Raw genomic sequence first — 22,982 nt, forward strand, 5'->3', positions numbered from 1 at the left:
TAATGTACTCTCCCTCATGTGGTTTTAAACTTTTATGTTTGCTTCTTCTGTTGAACGCAAACAAATACACTTTAAGGAATGCTGGTTGCTGGCACCGACTTCCATACTAGGAAATAAAAATTAGCTCCAGTGACCAGCATTCTTCAAAATATCTTCTTTTGTGTTCAACAGAAGAAAGGAACTCAAGTTCTGAACAAGTGAAGGAGAGTAAATAATGAGAGATTGACCTATCACTTTAAAGCAATCAATTGACTTTTCTTTATAAAACGTTAGTAAACCCCTTTCATTTTAAAGCAGTTACTTTACATTAAAAAAAGTCAATAAACCTGTTACAATAAAAATTGAGTAAGTTAACTATATGCATAAGTATAAACATAATTTAAGTAAACTTCTTACAGCAGATTTACTCACCCAAAAATGTATTAACTATTTACTCCTCAAATTGCTAAATAAAAACTATATGATTTTGTGTACACTGATGAACGCAAATATATATATATATATATATATATATATATATATATATATATATATATATATATATATATATATATATATATATATATATATATATATATAAATATATATATATTAAATAAAGGTTATTATTATTTTATTTTTTTTACCATTTACTCCCATCGCAGAAAAAAAAAAAAAAAAACTTCACTTTGGCAGTCAATTACAGGTTTTCAGTGATTTTCTAGATGTTTTCATTTGTATTGAATAGAAACTCATAAATTGTTAGAAGCAAGCAATATTTGAAGACTTCATGGCAGACTTTTCAATTGTGGGTGAACTAGGCTATCAGTGAAACGATCAATGAATGTGATTATACAGCTTACCTAGATCTGACCCACAGACCACAGCTGCAGCGACGAGGGATCCGGCAGATGCACCATAGACTCGTGGAGCTCCATGCAGGATCCAAGCTGCATTGTCCAAGAGACTCTGCGCAGCACCGAGCTGGTATGTTGCTAGAAACCCAGATCCACAAAAAGACACAGAGAGGTTGTCATTTTTTGACAGAAAGCATATCGGTGCTGACATGTCTTAAATGATCACTTCGCTTTCCGATAGTGTAGGTTCTTCAGCACTGAAAGTCAGATTTGAGATGATCAGCTTCAGTGCAGCACATTAAAACAGACCGTCATGGTGTTGTTAATCCAGAAAGAACCCAGTAAACCACACAAGTCCCTCCTTTCCTAGTAGAACACTGTGAATGAATGATGAAGAACTATGATGAATCAAATTCTCAAATCAATTTTTCGCTCATGATGTTTGGAAGAGGCCCTGTAATTCAGCATGTGTGTCTGTGTGAAACGTTCACAGGCTTTCTGAGGTAAAGGTCTGCATCACTGTCTCCAGAGCAGTCATATGAATTGGTTTGACATTTAAAAAACATCATGACTAGATTAATATAGACACAAGCTTCACCAAACACTGATTATAATCACAGAGGAGAACACTGTGAACTCTTTAACATTGGATCCAAAAGCTATTTTATTTTTTCTAAAATAAAAACAGCCTGATCTCACGAGAAAACGTAAGTATTTTACGTTTTGCCAGTTTAGTGGCTAATTCGTACAAATTCGTACGATTTCAGTCGTACTAAATGATACGATTTTAAAAAGGAGGCGTGGCACCTAACCCCACCCCTAACCCCAACCGTCATTGGGGGAAAAGCAAATCGTACTAAATTGTACGAATTAGATCGTACAAATTCATACGAATTAGCCACTAAATGAAAAAGTTACTAATTGCCGTGAGATTGTGTTGAAATAAAAATATAATATATTTTTAGATGTATTGGTTGGAAAAAATAGCTTAACACACAGCTTAAAAGGAGAAACTTGAACTCATGTATTCACTCATTTTCTTTTCGGCTTAATCCTTTTTTAATCTGGGGTCGCCACAGCGGAATGAACCGCCCAATTACCCAGCATGTGTTTTACGCCCTTCCAGCTGCAACCTATCACTGGGAAACATCCATAGGCTCCCTTTCACACACATGCACTACGGACAGTTTAGCTTACCCAATTCATAGCATGTCTTTGGACTTGTGGAGGAAACCGGAGCACCTGGAGGAAACCCTCACGCCAACATGGAGAGAACATCCAAACTCCTCACAGAAATGCCAACTGACCCAGCCGAGGCTCAAACCAGCGACCTTCTTGCTGTGAAGCCACCGTGACGCTCTAAACTTGAACTTTTGTTAGTATTAGCTACTAAAACATTTTATACAATTATAATCTTTTACAGTAGATCCAGATTTCAGAAACACATTAGTGAGGAGGGGAATTCAAATAAGCTTGTTGTGCTTTGTTTTCTTCATTGAATTTTTTCTTAATTGATTGTCTGGCCCTCTTAAATTCAAAATAGAAACACATCAATCATGCTAGAGTATAGATGTGCTGCACACACACATACATCTGTAGTCTATGTGTTTGAAAAGTTTAAGTTGAACCTTTTAATCCTACATCCCCGCCCCACCCTAAAAAAGATATATATATAATAATTTTTGATGCTTAAATAAATTGCTAAAATGTTGTAATGTGGTCACACTTTACAATAAGGTTCATTAGTTAATGTTAATTAATGCATTTACTAAGATGGACAAACAATTAACAATACATGTACTACTGTATGTGTTCATGTTAGTAACCGTTAGTTAATGAAAATAGAGTAGTTCATTGTTAGTTCATGTTAACTCATGGTGCATTAACTAATGTTAACAAGCATGGACTTGAATGTTAATAATGCATTAGTAAATGTTCAATTATGATTAATAAATGCTGTACATGTGTTGTTCATCATTAGTTCATGTTAGTAAATGCATTAACTAATGAACCTTATTGTAAAGTGTTACCTGTAATGTTTAGTGCCATGTAAAAGGGTCCTTTTGTATTTCACTTCAGTTGGAACAAAAATTGGTCACATTTAATATTGATTGTCTGTTTGCTGAATTTAAGTTACATTGCAACTAATTCTCATTAGATTATAGGTTGACTGTTAGGTTGGGGTTAGTATAAGTTGACATGTACTTGTTTCTTATAGTCAGTTAAATGTCTGTTGAAGGAGCAGTATCAAAACATTAAGCAGACAGTCTACTAATACTCAAATGGACCCTCAAAATAAAGTATTACCCAAAAAATTTAGATATTTTTAAGAATCTCTTGATTTTACCTGTTTATTTAAAGAGCACCCATGGTGAAAAATCTACTTTTCAAGCTGTTTGGACACATATGTGTTGGTATAGCGCATAGACCATCATATTGGGGTGATATAAACACACCCAGTATTTTTTTTTCAATTTAACAACATAAAAACGGTGGACCAATTGGAGTGGATTTTAGATCGACCGCAACGTGACGTAGGAGTGCATTGCCCACTCCCACCAATATTGATTGACATGTGTGCATTACCATATTCGCAGTTTGCCATTTTCAGCGTGTGAGTCAAAGCGATGTCACCAAAGGAACAGCCTTGCTCTATTTTTAGATGTAAGGCACATTGGGCTCAACACAAGATTAACATTCACCACATGATCGCTCTCATCGGAGCCATTGTTTGTAACTTTAGGTGGGTTTGCAAACGTGTACTTTTCATTGCGTCTACCTTAAACTTCAGCCGTTTGCATTTCTCACGGTTACAAAAGCTCCCTGTGATCTTAACTAGGCGCAGCTGGAAAGTGCGAGCACGCTGCCTCACCTGCACGTCCCTCCATTGGAAATAAAATAACGAACTTGCCTGCAGTTCGCACACCAGAAGCGCCGCTAGCATTTTAGAAATCAAAACATAAATTTCTGTCAGGGTACACACAACGGCGCTTCAAGTCCGCGGCGCCCAGCCACGACTCAGGACACTTCATATTTCTGCCGCGCCACAGAGCACCATCTGAATAATTTCATTTTAAATAACATGCGAACGTGCGGCTCTGAGCAGTGCATCCGGTGCCTCATTTAAAGTTAATTCAGTGTGCGTGGTTATTAGTCTCTGTGTCCAAGCTTGGCACTTTAAACTAGCACACAGTTGACTGTAAAACTATACAAAGACACAAATGGTTTCGTACTCTCTGCTTGGTCTGTGTCCGAGCCGTACATATACGGCTGAATGGTGGTCCTCTCACTCATGTTGCTTCTCTCTGTCTGCCTGTCTGTTGCCAAACACAAAGCGGGGGGCTCTTGGCTCCTCCCCCTTGTTACATTGGGCGGGAAGTCAAAACTAACTTTCATGTGAAGCAACACACCCCTAAAACAGCGAGCTGTGTATTCGCCCCCAACATAACACTTTTAACACATCATAATAAACAAATCTGAACTGTGTTTTGAACTGAACCTAAACTGGCACACTCAGAACAACCATAATATTAATATTAAATCTTTAAAAAGCGGTAAACTAGGTGCCCTTTAAATTTTTTTCATATTTTTAACCAGCATATCAGTTTCTGTGTACTAATATTGGCACAGGGATCTTAAGCTTTTTATTAGATTCGCTCCAGTGTTGGCTTTTGTACTGACTAACATAATGTATATACTGAAATATATCAATGTGAAAAATCCTATAAAAATATATTAAATTAAAAGAGAGATCTGTGAGAAGTGTAGTCATTTATGCTGAGAACTGTATATCATGCATCTAGATTTTATCAGATGTCATGAAATCATTGCACTTCAAAGTACACAATCATTTGTCATATGGGATTTTTCATTTATTTAAACTACTGTAGGAAATATTCAAAAATTACTGAAAGACTTTACTTATAAAAAAATCCTTAAGCAGTTATACACATTTCAATGAGCATATTTTACACAGTTGACAGATTAATCAATTAATTAACTCATTGATTTTACTATACAGATTACTATTATTTGATTAATGTTCAATATATATGTGAATGATGCAGTGCAGTTCTCAGATCTCGAAAATTTACATTGCACAGTTTTACAACCTGAGAAAACGTTTCATATTGTCTCCAAACATCATGAAAATCAGTGGAATTAGTGTCATAAACATTTAACACAACCCCACAACTACTAATGACATAGTTCTACCCTGAGTCAAACCTGTGCTGTGTTTAGTCCTCTTAAAATATTACTGAGTACATCTCAGAAATCTTTGGGGCTGTAGATAGCAGTCTGTAGTTCACGTTGTTTCATATTTGGGGTTTCCACAAGCTTAAAGGTCAGGTTAATTAGCTACTTAGGCTGATTCTGGATCAGAATGAAGTAGTTAGTGTCATGGAATTGGTGATATGCAGAAGTTGTGATCAGAGCTGGGGCTCAGGGTAGTAGGAGTCGATGCAGGGGACACTTCCAGAGCTTCTTCTCTGTAGTCCGGAGACACAGGGCTGTCTGGAGACTCAGGCACTTCTGCACGGTCTGACCTGCCTTGTATTATTTCCTCAGGGGTCTTCAGGAACCTGAAGCGCACAGAGTAAGAAGACTGAAATCACAGAAGCAGTGATAGAACAGTATGTGGTCTGGGTATTTTGCCATTTCAGATAATCATGCAGTACATGCCAACAGTTTTAGCTCCCTCTTGTGTAAGTTCAGAAACCCTACATATAAAAACTTGTCAATAAAAATACTTTTTTTCTAAAATATATTTCCATTTAATTAATGAATGCATATGTTTTCATTGTAAAACAACAGTAAAGTGTTTAAACTACACCTGTTCAAACGCTCATTAAATATAACCTGTCAATCACACAACAGTCATATAATGGATTAGGTGTGTAGATGTGGTCGGGATAATTTGTAAAAGGCCAAACAGTATCAGAATAAGGAAGAAAGAGGATTTATAGTAAGCTACTTTGAATGTGGCATGCTTGTTTGAGCCAGAAAATGTAAATCTGTGAATGAAAATGCTTTGTTTATGTCAAAAGAGATTCACCAGACTGGGGTGCGTTTCCCAAAACCATCGTTAGCCAACTAAGGTTGCAAGTTTCGTCATTAAAAACATAGTTTGTTGATTTGCCATTTCCCAAATCCGTCACTCAAACAAACATTCGCAAACTTTGTCGCAAACTTGAGCACTCGCAACTACAGCTCTGGAGCTGTAGTTAGAAACATAGTTCCTGGCTGTGATCTATTCCCACTTATCCCCCCTATGCCCTATTCATTTAGAACATTCTAACATTCAAAGTTGGAATTATTAAAAATAAAAAAGCATTAAGGTCATCTGTCTTAGGTGTCATTTGCTTTCAAACTATTTTTACAGTGCAGTTTTAGCAATCTTCATGTTTACAATTGTGCTTCCTTCGCAGTGCACTTTAAAAACCTTGATGTCACTTTTGGCAAATATTTGGCACAGTTAGCTCTGGCTGATGTGGCTGTGAGCCTAAAGCGGCCCAGAGGAGATATGGCAGACTCACCGAAACAGCAGCCTCTGGCCGGTCTCTTTCTTGATGATGTTGAGCTTGTAGTAATGACGAAGAGCTCTAGACATTTTCTCATAGGTCATGTTTGCTCTGTTCTGCAACAAAACTTAAAGAAATAAGAACATGCGCACACACACACACACCAATACACTGATCACTCGCAAAACTCAACTTACTGAAATCAGCTGTTTACATGCAAACCTATAACCTATCACTGCCACTAAACCATGTTTAGACTCAAAATCAAATTAATGTATTTCCTAGTAGGTTTGTCCAAATTTCATAATTTGTTTATGCTGCTTGGCTGGAACTAGTTTTTTTCGATGTTCTGATTTATTCTTATTAGCTGTGATTTGGTCACAATTTAAGTTCTGAAGCACTTTTACAATGTAGATTGTGTCAAATAATAATAATAATAATAATAATAATAATAATAATAATAATAATAATAATAATTCCTTACATTTATATAGCGCTTTTCTGGGCACTCAAAGTGCTTTACACAATGGGGGGGGGGGGTCTCCTCATCCACCACCAGTGCGGAGCATCCACCTGGATGACGCGACGGCAGCCATTTTGCGCCAGACACCAGCTGATTGGTGGAGAGGAGACAGAGTGATGAAGCCAATTGGAATATGGGGATGGTTAGGAGGCCATGATGGACAGAGGTCAGTGGGCAGATTTGGCCAGGATGCCGGGGTTAAACCCCTACTCTTTTTCGAAGGACATCCTGGGATTTTTAACGACTACAGAGAGTCAGGACATCGGTTTAACGTCTCATTCGAAAGACGGTGCTCACTTAGCAGTATAGCGTCCCTTTCACTATACTGGGGCATTATGACCCACACAGCCGCAGGTTGGGCGCCCCTTGCTGGCCTCACTAACACCACTTCCGGCGTCAACCTAGCTTTCCCATGTGGTCTCCCATCCAGGTACTGACCGGGCACAGCCCTGCTTAGCTTCAGTGGGCAACTATGTAAGAGTTGCAGAGAGCTAGCTGCCGGCACTGATCTCACGAGGAAATGTAAGTATTTTATGTTTTGTCAGTTTAGTGGCTACTTCGAAAGTAAGAAAGTGTACGATTAAAAAGGAGGAGTGGCACCCAACCCCACCCCTAACCCCAACCATCATTGGGTGATGAGCAAATCGTACACAGTTGTACGAATTAGATCGTACGAATTCATACGAATAAGCCTCTAAATCAAAAAGTTGCGAATTGTTGTGAGATTGCATTGGTCAAATCAGCTTAACGTAGATGATATTCTAGTAAATTGGAACTGCTTCCTAAAATTACTTATACACCTGGTTTTAGTGCCGTTACAGTATGTTCTGCCTGTGTTGTCCTGCTGGTTAGCTTTGTGTTTTGCGCACCCATATGTCATGGTTTCCCCTGTTATTTCTGTGAGTAATTCATGGTCTCTACCTTATCAGCCTATTAGCCATAGAATTAATGTTTCTTCATTTGAGTTCTTTTTATTAAGTGGCCTTAATTACTATATGTACTTTCTGCAAATTAATCATTTAGTACAATGCACTTGTTATGTACAGTCTATAAATGTTTTAAATTGTACTAAAGTAAAGACCAATCATACACCCAGTGCAATATGGCAATTTGTACTGCACAGCTGTACTACTGTACATGGCCAACCAATCACAAAACACCAAAACACATGTTTTGAGCTGTTGACAATCGTATATGTGTACCTCACTGCTAAAAACACTATGAGGACACATATATTTCCCTAAAAAGTAAAAATTGGTTGTTTTTTAGTTATTTCGAACAAATTTGTACTTCCAGTTTGAAATGAATTTTTGAAGCTGCGTCACGACCATGAGATCTTAGCGTGTATTCCAGCGTGTAGACTGGACGTCTGTACCTGCGAGGTCCTTATTACGTCTCTGAGTGTGCTGCATTCATTCATGAGTAAGACTTGGTTCAAACCAATCAGCGCGCTCTATTGTGTATGTGGTGCAACCTCATTAATATGTATGATAGCTTTGAAGACTGTTGTTACCTTTTATATTGTTCAGACGGCAAAGAGACGCCACGTTTTGTTACCAAGCGGGAGAACATAAATTGTTTGGAGTTACGGGTCGTCAGTGTTGCGTTTATAATTTGCTGAAATGATGGTTTTGTTTTCATTTTCCCACTATGAGAGCGCAGCTGGACTCACGTGTGGATTACAGTGCACGTGACACATGTCAGAAATACGTGTCTGAGGAACATTTTTTACCCGAGAGCTTTTCTCATCTTGAAACGGTGAAATCCGGATTAGCCGTTCATCTCCTTTTTAATAAAGACACGGCCCCAGTTGTTGTTGATTGTCCTGTCTCTACAGATTTGGTAAGTGAGCGACCAGTGGTAAAGTCATTTCGTGTATCGTCAGCAGTACTCTTTCAATTTTTAAAGACAAATCAGTCTAAATGATTTCTAAGTTAATAAAGTTTACAGTACATCAATTTCACTACAATATTATAGACTGAAAGATTCGCTGTAAATGCGGCACTTCAAGTGTAAACATAAAAACACCATAATCAAACTATTACTGTCGTGTAGGATTTTTGCCGCATTTTGTGACAGGAATAACACGCACAGCATTCTGACACTACCTACCAAGTGCATCTAAGTTACCGAGAAATGCTAAAGGTTATTTTCTCTTATTCGCCGTGAAGTATCAAACACTGCATGAAAAATACACTTACAGCAATTCCTCGTATTAAATATCTCGTTTGTCACGAGGGGCATGAATGAATTCCTGAATGAAAGAGCCAAACTGCAGTTAACTATTTAATAATTTGGCAAATAATTTGATTACTGATGTCCATGTAAACACAATCACTGTCTTTGTCCTCTGTGTCTGTGTGTTTGTTTTGCCTCTGTGTAAATCAGTGCGTGCTCAAACCAACACTCTGAGCTGGACACGCCCACTTTCCTGACTTTTTCCAAAGTAAAAGTCAGGAGGTGTGAAAAAACCCTGCTGAAACAAGGGGGTTTAAAGACCAAACAACGCAAAAAATTTAGATTTATAACGACTTTATATTAACATATATACACTGTAAATATTCATAAATTTTAGTCAAAACCTTTGAAGATTTAAAAATCCTGGCTGAATGCATGTTATTGGGGGCAGTCTCTCAATCTTCGATTCTCAGCTGAAGTGCCCATGGGCAAGGCACCTAACTCCTACTTGCTCTGGAAACGATAGTAGGAAATATGCAGAAGGAGTTTTAATTTTTCAGTAACCTGGGTCAAACGCTTCCGGTGAACTGGAGCCAGCGGTTTTAAGCTCTGTTTTCTTTAAAAATCAACTTTCACTGCCTGATGGATACGTAATATGTACAAGAAGCACTTCATTAAAAAAATTTCTACGCCATATCTTTAAAATATGAACATTTATTTTTCTCCAGTATTTTCAATGGAGTGTCTGCGCTCGCCTGCTGTTCCGGACAGGCACTTGCATGTAAACAGCTTTTCATCTCGTTTTACATTTGACCAATTTAATGAATGCTAGAGTCTATTTAACCGAATGTATTTTAAAGACATTACAACATCGATGCTTTAAAAGGAACTGCATAAAATTGATTAGTCATATTAACCGTTCACTGGAAGTTTATCGGTATGGGAAGCAACACAACAGTAGCTCTGCATATATCCTACTGTCCACTACCCTGGAAATATGCTCACAGCAGTTGTGTGCTCCTCACTCCAAAGTCTATGTGCACTTGGATGGGTCAAAAGCAGAGGACTAATTTCATGTAAAACCCACTTATCAGTATTGTTGGCCTATCAACCATAAATGGGGTGATGGTGAATGTGAATGCACACTTGTTGAGCTGCTTGTACTGTTTTAGTACCTTGTGGTTTCCCCAGAGTCGTGCCAGTCCGTTGGGATCCACAACTCTGAAGATCATGTCGTTTGGATCTTCCCAGCGTATGAAGGCTTCATATCTGCTGTCAGACAGTAGCTGGTACACATAGTCCCATAAGAGCTTACAGTCTAATGAACAGACAGAATGGTCAGAATGATGTTCCTTCCTATGTTATAATAGTAAACAAACACTAAGACAAAATCTATTGGCCAAAAAACAAACAAACTTTTTTTTGTTAACTGAAATAAAATGAAAATTTCACAACAATTTAAAAACAGCAACTAAACTAACATTAGTCACTGACAAACTAACTGAAATAAAATAATAATTAGCAAACATAAGAATCATTTTCAGACTTATTAGCACCAGAGGTGAGTAGAGTCTCCAAAATCTATACTCAAAGAAAAGTACAAGTACTTGTGGAAATGTCTACTCAAGTAAAAGCAACAATCGTAAAAGTTACTCGAGTAAGAGTCTGATGAAAAGTAAGAGATTGAAAAGTAATAAATTATACAATAATCTGTTGTTAGTTTCTGAAACAGTATGCTTGAGCACCTGGAATTCTTCCTGTGGCCTCAGAGGGTTGTGTGTTTTTGGCAGGTCTTTCAGGTTTATTGGACAGGTTGAGAGGCTCCTCTGTACTGGAAACAGTTATAGCCTGTCTGCTTTTGTCAGGAGATATCTGTGGCATTTTTTCTTTGAGCGAATGATGGAAAATCTCTGCGAAACATGAAAGAACGAACAGTCATGAAAGTGATATTTACATAATAGCAAATCATAAACTCATCCATATATAATATCGGTAATGCTTAATCAGGACTGTATCTTTACTATAGATACTGTATGACCATTTTATTTTCATTGCAACAGAGGCTATCTACACTGCATGCAGCAAATCACCCACTACAAATTATTCATCCATTGCGTCAGCTCATCATGACCTCACTGTGTTTCAGTTTACTATTGCTTAAAGTTACCCTTTAACAAAAATCTGAGTATATCTAGGCATTAGGGGAGTAACAGCTCACAATAATCAATATCAATGGTCAATGGTTCGGTTCGATTCGATACCACACAGTGGTGTCAAGGTTTGGTATGTTTTCGATACAGCAAAAAAATTAAAAAGCCAGAGAATTTCTCTGATATTAATTTACTATTATTAGTTAACAATATTAACTGTGCTGTGTTCTCATGAATGGTGTCTGGTATTGCACAGATGATATTGACATATAGCTTATTATTTTCATGCGTCAATAGCAGTACCGGTCTTTTAATGAGCTGCAATATTAGTTTTCTCAGCACCTCAGTGAATGCATGCTCTTTAGCGATGGTGAACAGTGTCACGATTGACAGCATCATGATGATTAAATAAAGGATTAAATAACGTTTGAACATCTTGTGCTTAAAATGTGGAGATTCAGTGGCAAAAGCTGTTAACTGAAAACTCTTACCGAACTATAAACACTGGAAGTCTTTTATCCACTTTTCGAAAAGTGTAAATGCTGGATTGACATTCATTACATAATCACTAATCAGATGTGCCATTATTTGTAACTTTAGGTGGTTTCTGAAACTAAATCTGTCAGTGTTGTTTTCATTCTGTCGTATCTAGACCTTTACGTTTTTGCGGCTGTAGCTCCCTGTGATTGACGGCTGATAATGACCAATCCATTCGTGTTTGTTCTAGCGCAGTGGGCCAATAAGAAGAGCTTGAAGGCGGGGCAAGCATTGCAGGCTTTGTTTACTGCAAGTTGACAGGTCAACTGTTTTAAACCATTTTAAACCATTTAAGCCACAGAGCTGCTTTTGCCGTTTTTAGTAGCAAAGATGCTTAACGCGTGAATGCCTCCTAATTCCACGCACGTGGTGAACATTTTGCTGTGAAAACTGGTGGCACGACATCAATTTTCGCACGACGTCGCATAGATAAAATTTCGGGCGCATTTGCGACCAAAACTGTCGCAATTTCAAGCTAGTGTAGCGTTTGCCTGACTGGAGTAGTATTTGGAGGTGGGCGGGGAAGGCAGCATGTTGCCTGTCATGTTTTTTGAGATGCATTGTTGAGCCTTGTTGCACTGAAAACATTATATTTTGTATGCTCATTCTCTTTTATCTTCTTAGATATCAGTCTGAATCATTCAGTTTGTAATGCGTACCGAACCGAAAGTCTTGTACCGAACAGTTTAATACGAATCGTTACACCCTTAATATATATATATATATATATATATATATATATATATATATATATATATATATATATATATATATATAYAYATATATATATATATATATATATATATATATATATATATATATATATATATACATATATATATATATATTTATATATATATATATATATATATATATATATATATATATATATATATATATATAYAYATATATATATATATATATATATATATATATATATATAYATATATATATATATATATATATATATATATATATATATATATATATATATATATATATATATATATATATATATATATACATTTTATATACAATATATACAATTTTTAGATAATTAAATTTTTTCTCCTATTTATACATTTGGGATCAAGTGCAAACACTAAAATGTATTAATTTGGACATCATAAACTAAAAGTTTATTTTGTGGTTTGTGAACTTAACCTGGGCTTATAATTTCCCAGGTTCCTTACCTATAAAAGTACTGTGTTACGTAATAATGTAGTATATACATGGATTAAGGTTATTTTCAGGGGTAAGTTTAAGGATAGTGTCTTGTTATCACCAAGGTTATGTAATGACTATGACAAGTACATAGTATGTACATGCAAAAAGTAAAATAAAGTCTACACAATATTGTGCAATCAAATGTTTGCAAAAGGGTCTTTATTATTGATAATTTGACCCTAATCATGATTTGAATGAAAAATAATTCAAGTCCTGGCATTGTTTTTCAATATTTTTCAATTTTTTTTTAAATTAAAATGTATATCTGTTATAAAACATTATCAAAAACTCAATCAATTTTCACAATTAACCTTTAAATATTTCATTAAGTACTCTACAAATTTATGTCTACAGTATGTCTTATATTTAAACAAAATTGGTCCTTGAGATCTTTTTCCAGTGTTTAGATTTCAGGATCTATTGGATAAAGCAAATACATTTAAAATACCTGTTTGCATGTCTTGTGGATGCTCAGGGTCAGCAAACAAGTGTGTTCTGTCCTGCATCTGAGCTGTGCTGCATCCAGCTGAAACCGCCCGAGAATTTGGGTTCACAGGACAAACAGGAACACATCTGTTAGAGGGAACATAAGGACCTGCAAAACCAATTATTGCTGTAAATGCTATTTATAGTTGTAAGTGACAAGCAAATGAACCTTTCGTGTAAATCAGAAACCAGCCTGAAACAAAAATAAACAAATATGAAAATAAAACATGATGTAATATTGTTTGAATAGAGGTCTAAGCCACACCTATTGCAACCATTCTAGTTTTGCAACCAGGAAAATCCCTCTTTCACAAATGAATGGCTGCTATTTAACCCCTTGTTAAACAAATAAAGTATATCCGTGTTTGTCAGTCAAAGTCAATACAGCACATAACTAATATAAGAAGTTCAGATTAAGCATGTTTTTTTTTTCTTTCTTTTTAAAAGCTCAGAAGCATGGATTAAAAACAGCATCTCATTTCCATCAGCTGTGTGTTTGCTACAAGCTTCAACAAGTCATTGCATTCATTCTCTGGCACTTGTTAATGTAGGAAGTCAGATACATATCAAAATGGCTGCAATACAACAACAAAAGCACAGCTTCTTTCAGCAAATCGAAACCTTGATAATCATTTCAATAATTTAGAGAAAACAAGATGGATGGATGGATGGATGGATGGATGGATGGATGGATGGATGGATGGATGGATGGTCCATGTGATAGATAGATAGACAGACAGACAGACAGACAGACAGACAGACAGACAGACAGACAGACAGATAGAGAGATAGATAGATAGATAGATAGATAGATAGATAGATAGATAGATAGATAGATAGATAGATAGATAGATAGATAGATAGATAGATAGATAGATAGATAGATAGATAGATAGATAGACGGACAGATGGATGGGCTGACAGACAGACAGACAGACAGACAGACAGACAGACAGACAGACAGACAGACAGACAGATAGATAGATAAATAGATAGATAGATAGATAGATAGATAGATAGATAGATAGATAGATAGATAGATAGATAGATAGATAGATAGATAGATAGATAGATAGATAGATAGATAGATAGATCATGTGATGATGGATGGATGGATGGATGGATGGATGGATGGATGGATGGATGGATGGATGGATAGTCCAGATAGATAGATAGATAGATAGATAGATAGATAGATAGATAGATAGATAGATAGATAGATAGATAGATAGATAGATAGATAGATAGATAGATAGATAGATAGATAGATAGATAGATAGATAGATAGATAGATAGATAGATAGATAGATAGATAGATAGATAGATAGATAGATAGATAGATAGATAGATAGATAGATAGATAGATAGATAGATAGATAGATAGATAGATAGATAGATAGATAGATAGATAGATAGATAGATAGATAGATAGATAGATAGATAGATAGATAGATAGATAGATAGATAGATAGATAGATAGATAGATAGATAGATAGATAGATAGATAGATAGATAGATAGATAGATAGATAGATAGATAGATAGATAGATAGATAGATAGATAGATAGATAGATAGATAGATAGATAGATAGATAGATAGATAGATAGATAGATAGATAGATAGATAGATAGATAGATAGATAGATAGATAGATAGATAGATAGATAGATAGATAGATAGATAGATAGATAGATAGATAGATAGATAGATAGATAGATAGATAGATAGATAGATAGATAGATAGATAGATAGATAGATAGATAGATAGATAGATAGATAGATAGATAGATAGATAGATAGATAGATAGATAGATAGATAGATAGATAGATAGATAGATAGATAGAGATCACCTGTGGTGGTCTCGTGTGAGATCTGTGTGCCGGAGCTGGATGATGGACTGAAGATGGCACATCTCCTTTGCTGCTTCACATGTTGAAGGAGTTCATACAGAACATCACCTGTTCCGGTAAAGAGTGCATGCTTATTATAAATTGGTTTGGACAAGTCTAATTACTGCAACTTAGTAAAGTTAATGTGACACACCAGAGCTGGGGCAGCGGAGACGAAAGTCCTCTTTGGTGAGGAGGCACAGTGCTTTTCCATTCATCTCGAATCCCTGGTGGTCTGCACGCCGCAGAGAGTACTCCCTCTGAGCCCAGCGCAGCCACAGATTCACATCCTCCTTATTCCACAAAGAAGGATTGATGCCTGCACATTATTTTCATCTTTATGTGAGAAACACTGTATATTCTTAACAGTTTTTAAAGGGTTAGTAAACCAAAAATAATTATGCTTCTGAACACAAGTTAAGATATTTTAGATGAAATCCGAGAGCTCTCTCATCCTCTATAGACAACAAAAGTCTAGAAAAGGAACTAAAAACATTGTCAAAATAGTCCATGTGACATCAGGTGTTTAACAGTTCAAAACAGCTCACCAAAGTCAACTTTTTCGAGACATTGCTCGCTGCAGAGCAATTTGAGCAGAGATGAGCTCCAGAGAGGGGGAGCTTGAGCTCTCTCTCCTCCTCCTATAAGCTGTTTTAATGCGTACACCCACCCCTAACCCCAACCCCCAGTGACATCCCTCATAGAAAAAGTGCAAGCAAGGAAGAGCGGGAGCTCAAGCTCCCCCTCGCTGGAGCTCAGCTCTGCCCAAATGGTTCTGCAGTGAGCATTACTTAACTTTTAGGGGGAGTTTGTTTTTAAAACACATCTGGGCTAACATTGGTCTGTGATGGATAATCAATCAGTGGGAGTATACAGCAGTGCAGGTTGGAGTGTTCAAAAAAAGTCAACCCAGGCTCATTATTGATACGTACCCCTATATACATTTCTGGAGAGCGCGAAATACGTTTTTTTTGTTTTTTGCAGTTTTTGTTTTCATGAATCCACCAGAAGCCGCTGTGTACACTTTTTCAGATCTCCAAATTTTCTCGCAAGTGCCATTTGCGCCTGCTCTTCTCATAGAAATCCACCAGAGGCCGTTGTCGACTGACTGAGTAGTTTGTGTATGTGTTAACATGTTCTCCCAGAGTTGGCTTGGGTTCACTGACTGACTGACCGATTCTCCTCCACCCATCCCCTTCCCTAAACATTTACATTTAGTCATTTAGCAGACGCTTTTATCCAAAGCGACTTACAAATGAGTTTGTAAGGGTAAACCCAACCGATAGTATTTTCTAAAGGCACAAATTAACCTGCCCACCATCTTTCCTAAACCCAACCAGCAGTGTTTTCAAAAGCAGTCAGAAAAAGAAAATCCCTTATGGCTGCCTTATTTTTACAACATGTTCAGATCTTACCACATTCTTGTCCTGTTATTACTTTCTGGAACCATTCTTTGCTGGACTTGAACACAATCACGGTCATCTCCTCTCTGTGTCAAGTTCACTGACGTACATAGCTAGCCAGTAGGCAAAACGGTAACAGCGGTAAAGCTGTCAACATGGAGGTAAGCGGTCAGCTGGTATCAAGAAACTAACCAGAAGCCATCATACCACCCCATAGCGTTCACTTTAAAGACAAAATGCAGCTCTGGCTACATAATTCGTGCTCTCCAGCAATGTATACGGAGGTATGTTTTCACAATGAGCCTGTGTTGAATAAAGTATATAGTCAGTACGCATTTTCTTTTTTTTTTTAATTTTGAAAATTCTCATTTTAAATCACTTGTTTACATTGTTGGATGAGTGACTGCACAAGCATTCCTGACAAAAAGCTTGTGTTCGTGTGCATGGACATGTACTATCCACCCTCCCTGTTAGATTTGATCTAATCCGTGTCCTGAACCCCCCCCTCCTGCTTTCACTTTTCATACTGACAGAGGGAGCGATTCGTTTGTGAATGATTCTGTTATGAACGACTCCTTCACTAGCCGACAATAATACAAGTTTCTGGCACCGCAGCATATTGTCATATTTCTTTTGCATTGCTTGCTTATTTTATTGAACAAAACTAGAATAAGCCTAGTGTTTAGTGCAAGTTGGTGCTACTTTGACTTACGGTGAATGTAGTAGTGACTGTATTATCATCATTAAAGCTACCTGTGTAGAATTAAAGTTCATAACACAAAAATATAATAAAACAAAATGTTACCTATGAAATGTTTTGCCTGTGTGCTTTGTTTTCTTTGTTTGTTCGGTACTACACCCATAGACAGTGCTAAATTCCAGCATCTTCACGTAGTAACACTGTCTTGACTAGTGCGGTTGAATGACATTTGTCCTGGGAGCACTGTACAAATGTGGCAGCGCTATTGACGCATGCTCAGGGTCCCTATGCGATATCTAGTGTATATATCTATGAGAGTGGCAACGTAGTGGCACAGAAGGTAGCGCTGTCACCTCACAGCAAGAAGGTCGCTGGGTCGAACCTCGGCTCAGATGGCGTTTCTGTGAGGAGTTTGCATGTTCTCCCTGCGTTTGCGTGGGTTTCCTCCGGGTGCTCCGGTTTCCCCCACAGTCCAAAGACATGCGGTACAGGTGAATTGGGTGGGCTAAATTGTCCATAGTGTATGAGTGTGTGTGGATGTTTCCCAGAGATGGGTTGCGGCTGGAAGGGCATCCGCTGCGTAAAAACCTGCTAGATAAGTTGGCAGGTCATTCCGCTGTGGCGACCCCGGATTAATAAAGGGACTAAGCCGACAAGAAAATTAATTAATGAATGAATGTCTCTCTATGAGAGGGACACACAGGGAGAGAAACCTGAGAGGGAAGCTATAAATGCCCTGGCATTACTTTCGTTTTTGCTTTGCTATACCAATAAAAGTGCTTGTTTCTTATCCTCAGTTGCCAACCTTGCCTTCTTCCTCACTTACATAATTTAAACTATGTTGCAAACACACTCCAATATGAATATAACCTTTTAAAAACAAGTTCCAAAAAGCTTGTTTTCACAGTGATGCCACAGGAGAACTATTTCTGGTTTCCAAAAACCCACCAGTGTTACTTTTTACTTCCTGGTCTAAAAATTACTTTCGTAATAGGGCTAAAAAGGATGTTTTTATAACATAAAAAAAGTTTCCTTGGAAAAATTAGCGCTGATAAAAAAAACTTCCCTTTAAAAGTGTATAGGGATCAATATTTACTGGTGTATGTTATGAGCTGTGTGAAGTGAATACATAACATGTGAAAATCCCTTTAGAGCAGGGGTCACCAATCCTGGTCCTGGAGGGCCGGTGTCCCTGCTGGGTTTAGCTCTATTTTGCCTCAACACATCTGCCTGGATTTTTCAAGTATACCTTGTAAGACCTTGATTAGCTTGTTCAGGTGTGTTTGATTAGGGTTGGCGATAAAATCTGCAGGACACCGGCCCTCCAGGAACAAGTTTGGTGACCACTGCTTTAGAGTATCTGGCAGCTGATCAGTGTGCAGCTTGGGCATTCTTCTAAGCATCTGCCTTAGAAGACAATGTTTAGAATGATGTTGAAAAATTAAGTTTAAGTGATTTCGTCCTCTTATGTATGTCATTGTGGTCTGTATGCTTTAAATGTGATCACATTAGAGTTTTGTTTAGAAGGAACGTACGTAATCGTCCTGGCAGTTTGCACAGTTCTTCAGGCACTGCCTCAGACACGGAGGAAGGTTCATTCTGAGGGTCGGGCAGAGTTGGGGAGCAGACTGAAGGTTTGTTCCCATTACAGCCATGCTGAAGCTTGGAAGAATTATTTGGAATTAAATATTTAACAATGTATATCTTTAAAAAAAGCCATGTATCAATAATATGCATTCATGGATTATTCCTACACTACAAGCACTTTAAGCTTAAAAAAACTTAAAATTTATGCAACATTACCTAAAAAGTTTAAACAGTTTGTTTAGTTTTAAGATCTGTAAGAGGACAAACTTAGATAAGAAGAGAAACATTTTTTCCATCCTGAACTGAACAAATGTCAATTCCACCACATCTCAAAATACAGCTTATTTCAAAGTTAAATAAATTATAGCAGTCAAACATTGTCTTAGATCATTTTTGTATCTAGTTTAACCAATCTTTCCACAATATATATAATAATTATACATCTGTCAATTAAATAAATGAGTTGTATGCTGAATTGTACACCTGTCATACTCTAAAATTTAATATTAATTTGGTTAAGAGCTTATTAGAAAATAAATAAACTGAGTTTCTATATTAAATAGAACATTGTGAATACACTTTTAATGAGTGATGAGAACTTGATGAGAAAAAAAAAAAAAATATATATATATATATATATATATATATATATATATATATTTAAATGTATGTGGTGATGGAAATGACAGTGGTGGAAACGACATTTCTACAGTTTATTGTGAAAAAATTAAAAATAGCTTTACCGGTTAGCTTTGAATTGATACTAGCCTTTCATGTATCCAAGACACTCTTATTTACCTTCATTCATTACCATACATGTTTGGTTTTAAAAAACATCTTCGAAGGTCATAGAAACCACCTAAATAATCTTCCACACAAACTTTTTAAAGCGACATTACAGTGTTGTGGTGGAAATGACACTGATACTGTGCAACAGCTATATTTTCTATAAAAAATAATATTAATAATAGTCTCACATTGATAACAATAAAATATTTAAATTATTTCACTAGCGCTTAATCAAGATACATGAATAGATGCCAGATAAATATTATTTTAAGATGTTATTTTCATTGTTGCAGTTTAAAACTTAGGGTGTGCAACAAGGTAAAAACAGTGATTTTTACATCTAAAAGGAGGTTGAATAATATGAAAAAATATAATAGAAAGGTAGTCAATTTTTTTAAGTAGATTTTATTGTTAGTTTGACAAAGAATGAGGCATTTGAACAAATATATATATTGGATATATGATCAAAGGATATAAAAGTGTTGAAGAATTACCCTTATATGAATAAAGCAGAAACTACAATGTCTCAGTTCGATCTCAATAAACAGTAAAAGTGAAAGTAAATTTGAGACAGTTTTTATTTTCAGTTTTGCATTGCTTAAGCTGTGAATAAAACAAACTTGCTTTAAAATTTGCACTGATATTTTTTAATGTTTTGTGATGACATCTGAGAGTTACTTTAAATAAAAACATGGATGTCATTTCTTTGTTTTGGTGTGATTTTTAAGTTACTGAAGATATATTGCTTCTATATTGAGAAACTAATAAAAGCATTCACTATACTATTTAAAATGTTTTTCTAGTAGCCCACCACATACTGTACTTTCCCAGTAAGCTTGTTGTGTATCTACCAGATAACTTACCTTTATTAAAGGTGGCGGTGAAGAGGCGTCACTCATGTTCTTTAACCTTGACTTGACACACTCTTCTAAAAAATGCGCTACGATAGTATTTGCCGATTATAATGTCAGTGAATGGTCAAAAGATACACTAAATAAATACATGTAGAGTAGTGAAAAGTCGTAATCTTGCGCAGCGGACTTATTGCTTTTCTTAAGCGCCTGCAATATACAGAATCCTTCCGGGAAATGAAAACGAAAGAGAACGGATATCTGCCAGACTGTGTGCACTAATCTCTCAAACACTGCAGGGAGAGATCGAGTATGACTCTCAAGCGGCTTGTCTGGTGTTTCCTGAAAGCCCAGAAAGATTGAATGAATTGAATGCGAGGGAAAGAAGACATTTTTTATTAAGCTTTAAACTGAAAACGATCAGAGGAAACTGTTTCTTAAATGTCTACAGTAAAGTGTGAAAACAATAGTTTGCCTGTTTTAAGCGTTATATACACTGTCTTGTTAAATGTAGGTTAAGGAGCGTTTGCAAGATACAGTATATTGTAATATGGCGCCCCTGAGGGCTTTTCTAACTACATAATATGAATGGAGTATGGCTTAAAAAAATAAATAAAATAAAAAAATTATTATTGTTATTATTATTCATTCATTTTCTTGTCGGCTTAGTCCCTTTATTAATCCTGGGTCGCCACAGCGGAATGAACCGCCAACTTATCCAGCAAGTTTTTACGCAGCGGATGCCCTTCCAGCCGCAACCCATCTCTGGGAAACATCCACACACATATTCACACACACACTCATACAGTACGGACAATTTAGCCTGCCCAATTCACCTGTACCACATGTCTTTAGGACTGTAGGGAATCCGGAGCACCCGGAGGAAACCCACGCGAAGGCAGGGAGAACATGCAAACTCCACACAGAAACGCCAACTGAGCCGAGGTTTGACCCAGCGACCTTCTTGCTGTGAGGCGACAGCACTACCTACTGCGCCACTACCTCGCCTATTATTATTTTGGTAACACTTTACAATAAGGTTCATTAGTTAATGCACTTACTAACATGAAATAATCATGAACAACACATGTACAGCATATATTAATAATAATTTAACATTTACTAATGCATTATTAACATCCAAGTCCATGCTTGTTAGCAATAAAGGAAAATCTAAATTGATATTAAACTTAATTTCTAGTTATACAAATAATATAGTTCACATATATCACTCGTTTCAGTGTAAGTAACCTTTACCATGAACACAAGAATTATTCTTTTAATTATAAACATCATTTGGAGAAAGTATTTGGATTTATTGATTTATTATCACATGTAAATCCACTAATTATCAGCACAAAACACAGTTATTATAAGAAATTATTTTAAATAAAATAATAAATTGTGTTTAAGAGCGGAAAGATTTCACACACTAAATACTACTAAAAGCATAAAATAAACTACCAAAAACAACTGAGACCACAGACAGAAATAGAGCATCAGACTAATGCCCCATTCACACGGGGCGTCAGCGTCAACGCTTCCCATGGGTGAATGTCAGGCGTTAAAACCAGAAAGAAAAATAAAGCCTGCCTCTGGGAATGAGCTACAATCTTTAGAATGAGAAAATCATATTTAGGTGAACTGATAAATATTTGGTCTTAAATAAGTTACCTGTAGTAAGTTAGTCAGGGAACTAAACTATTTTATAAACATATTGAGATATTTCAAATTCAAACCTAAAGCTTACTTTGCCAAGCTTTATAAATGTAGCCAAACACTGTAAAAAATGCAGGGTTCCACACGATCCATTCATGTTTTCCCAACACAAATTGATTAAGTTAACTTAACACTTTAACAAATTAATGTGAATTGAACAATACAAAAAAAAAAAAAAAGTTGTCCCAATGAAATCTCAGGACTTGTGTTGTTTCAGCTCATTTAAAAAAGTAGTTTTAACAAGTAAAAAAAAAAAACTGTGTAGCCCTAGGCTAATTTTACCATATGTTTTTTTTTTTTTTTTTTTTTTTTTTTACAAATGCGAGTGTATGGTAATAGACACAGCCAATATTATTAGCCAGTTTTGTCTTCTGCTACAGGAAAATTGAATACTAACATAAAGGGAAATCACTCTAAATGTAAACCTAAATAAATTGCTATTTCAACAAATAAAATGTAGGCCCACAGCAAATGTGAAAAGTTATGCGTATCATATTTAAAGTCCCCATCAATTCAAAAATATGATTTTGTTATCTAGCTGCTAATATTGTGGTGAACAAGTCATCTGTGCATGTAATTAAAAG

The 22,982-nt window shown here is 36.2% G+C and overlaps 2 protein-coding genes across 7 annotated transcripts in view; both read right to left on the reverse strand.

The window, feature by feature from the left end:
- pnpla1 (patatin-like phospholipase domain containing 1) overlaps positions 1-1,221 on the reverse strand; it is a 17,309-nt gene extending 16,088 nt beyond the window's left edge. Inside the window, exon 1 of the mRNA XM_073939756.1 lies at positions 843-1,221. Within this exon, the coding sequence (XP_073795857.1) occupies positions 843-1,047 (205 nt within the window). The 5' untranslated portion in view covers positions 1,048-1,221. The remainder of the gene's footprint in view (positions 1-842) is intronic.
- A 3,465-nt stretch (positions 1,222-4,686) lies between these two features.
- Positions 4,687-21,040, reverse strand: etv7 (ETS variant transcription factor 7). 6 transcript variants are annotated; one of them, XM_073937905.1, is made up of 9 exons: positions 20,692-20,967; positions 18,988-19,114; positions 15,504-15,642; positions 15,311-15,418; positions 13,422-13,499; positions 10,805-10,969; positions 10,235-10,377; positions 6,374-6,474; positions 4,687-5,419 (listed from the first exon to the last, which is right to left on the reverse strand). In XM_073937905.1, the coding sequence occupies exons 2-9, from the start codon at positions 19,105-19,107 to the stop codon at positions 5,236-5,238; spliced, it is 1,038 nt and encodes a 345-aa protein (XP_073794006.1). In that variant the 5' UTR covers positions 19,108-19,114; positions 20,692-20,967; the 3' UTR covers positions 4,687-5,235.
- Positions 21,041-22,982: the final 1,942 nt, after the last annotated feature.

Source organism: Danio rerio, chromosome 23 (genome assembly GCF_049306965.1).
Source record: "Danio rerio strain Tuebingen ecotype United States chromosome 23, GRCz12tu, whole genome shotgun sequence".
In the NCBI taxonomy this organism is placed as follows: Eukaryota; Metazoa; Chordata; class Actinopteri; order Cypriniformes; family Danionidae; genus Danio; species Danio rerio.

Bases quoted from the DNA above. Each gene is read 5' to 3' on its own strand.
- etv7 (XM_073937903.1), bottom strand. From the start codon at position 19,107: ATGGCTGTAATGGGAACAAACCTTCAGTCTGCTCCCCAACTCTGCCCG. The intron at 15,419-15,503 runs GTGTGTCACATT...TTACCGGAACAG, and splicing joins TCTCCGCTGCCCCAGCTCTG to GTGATGTTCTGTATGAACTC. The intron at 13,569-15,310 runs GTGATCTCTATC...TTGGTTTTGCAG, and splicing joins CTCACACGAGACCACCACAG to GTCCTTATGTTCCCTCTAAC.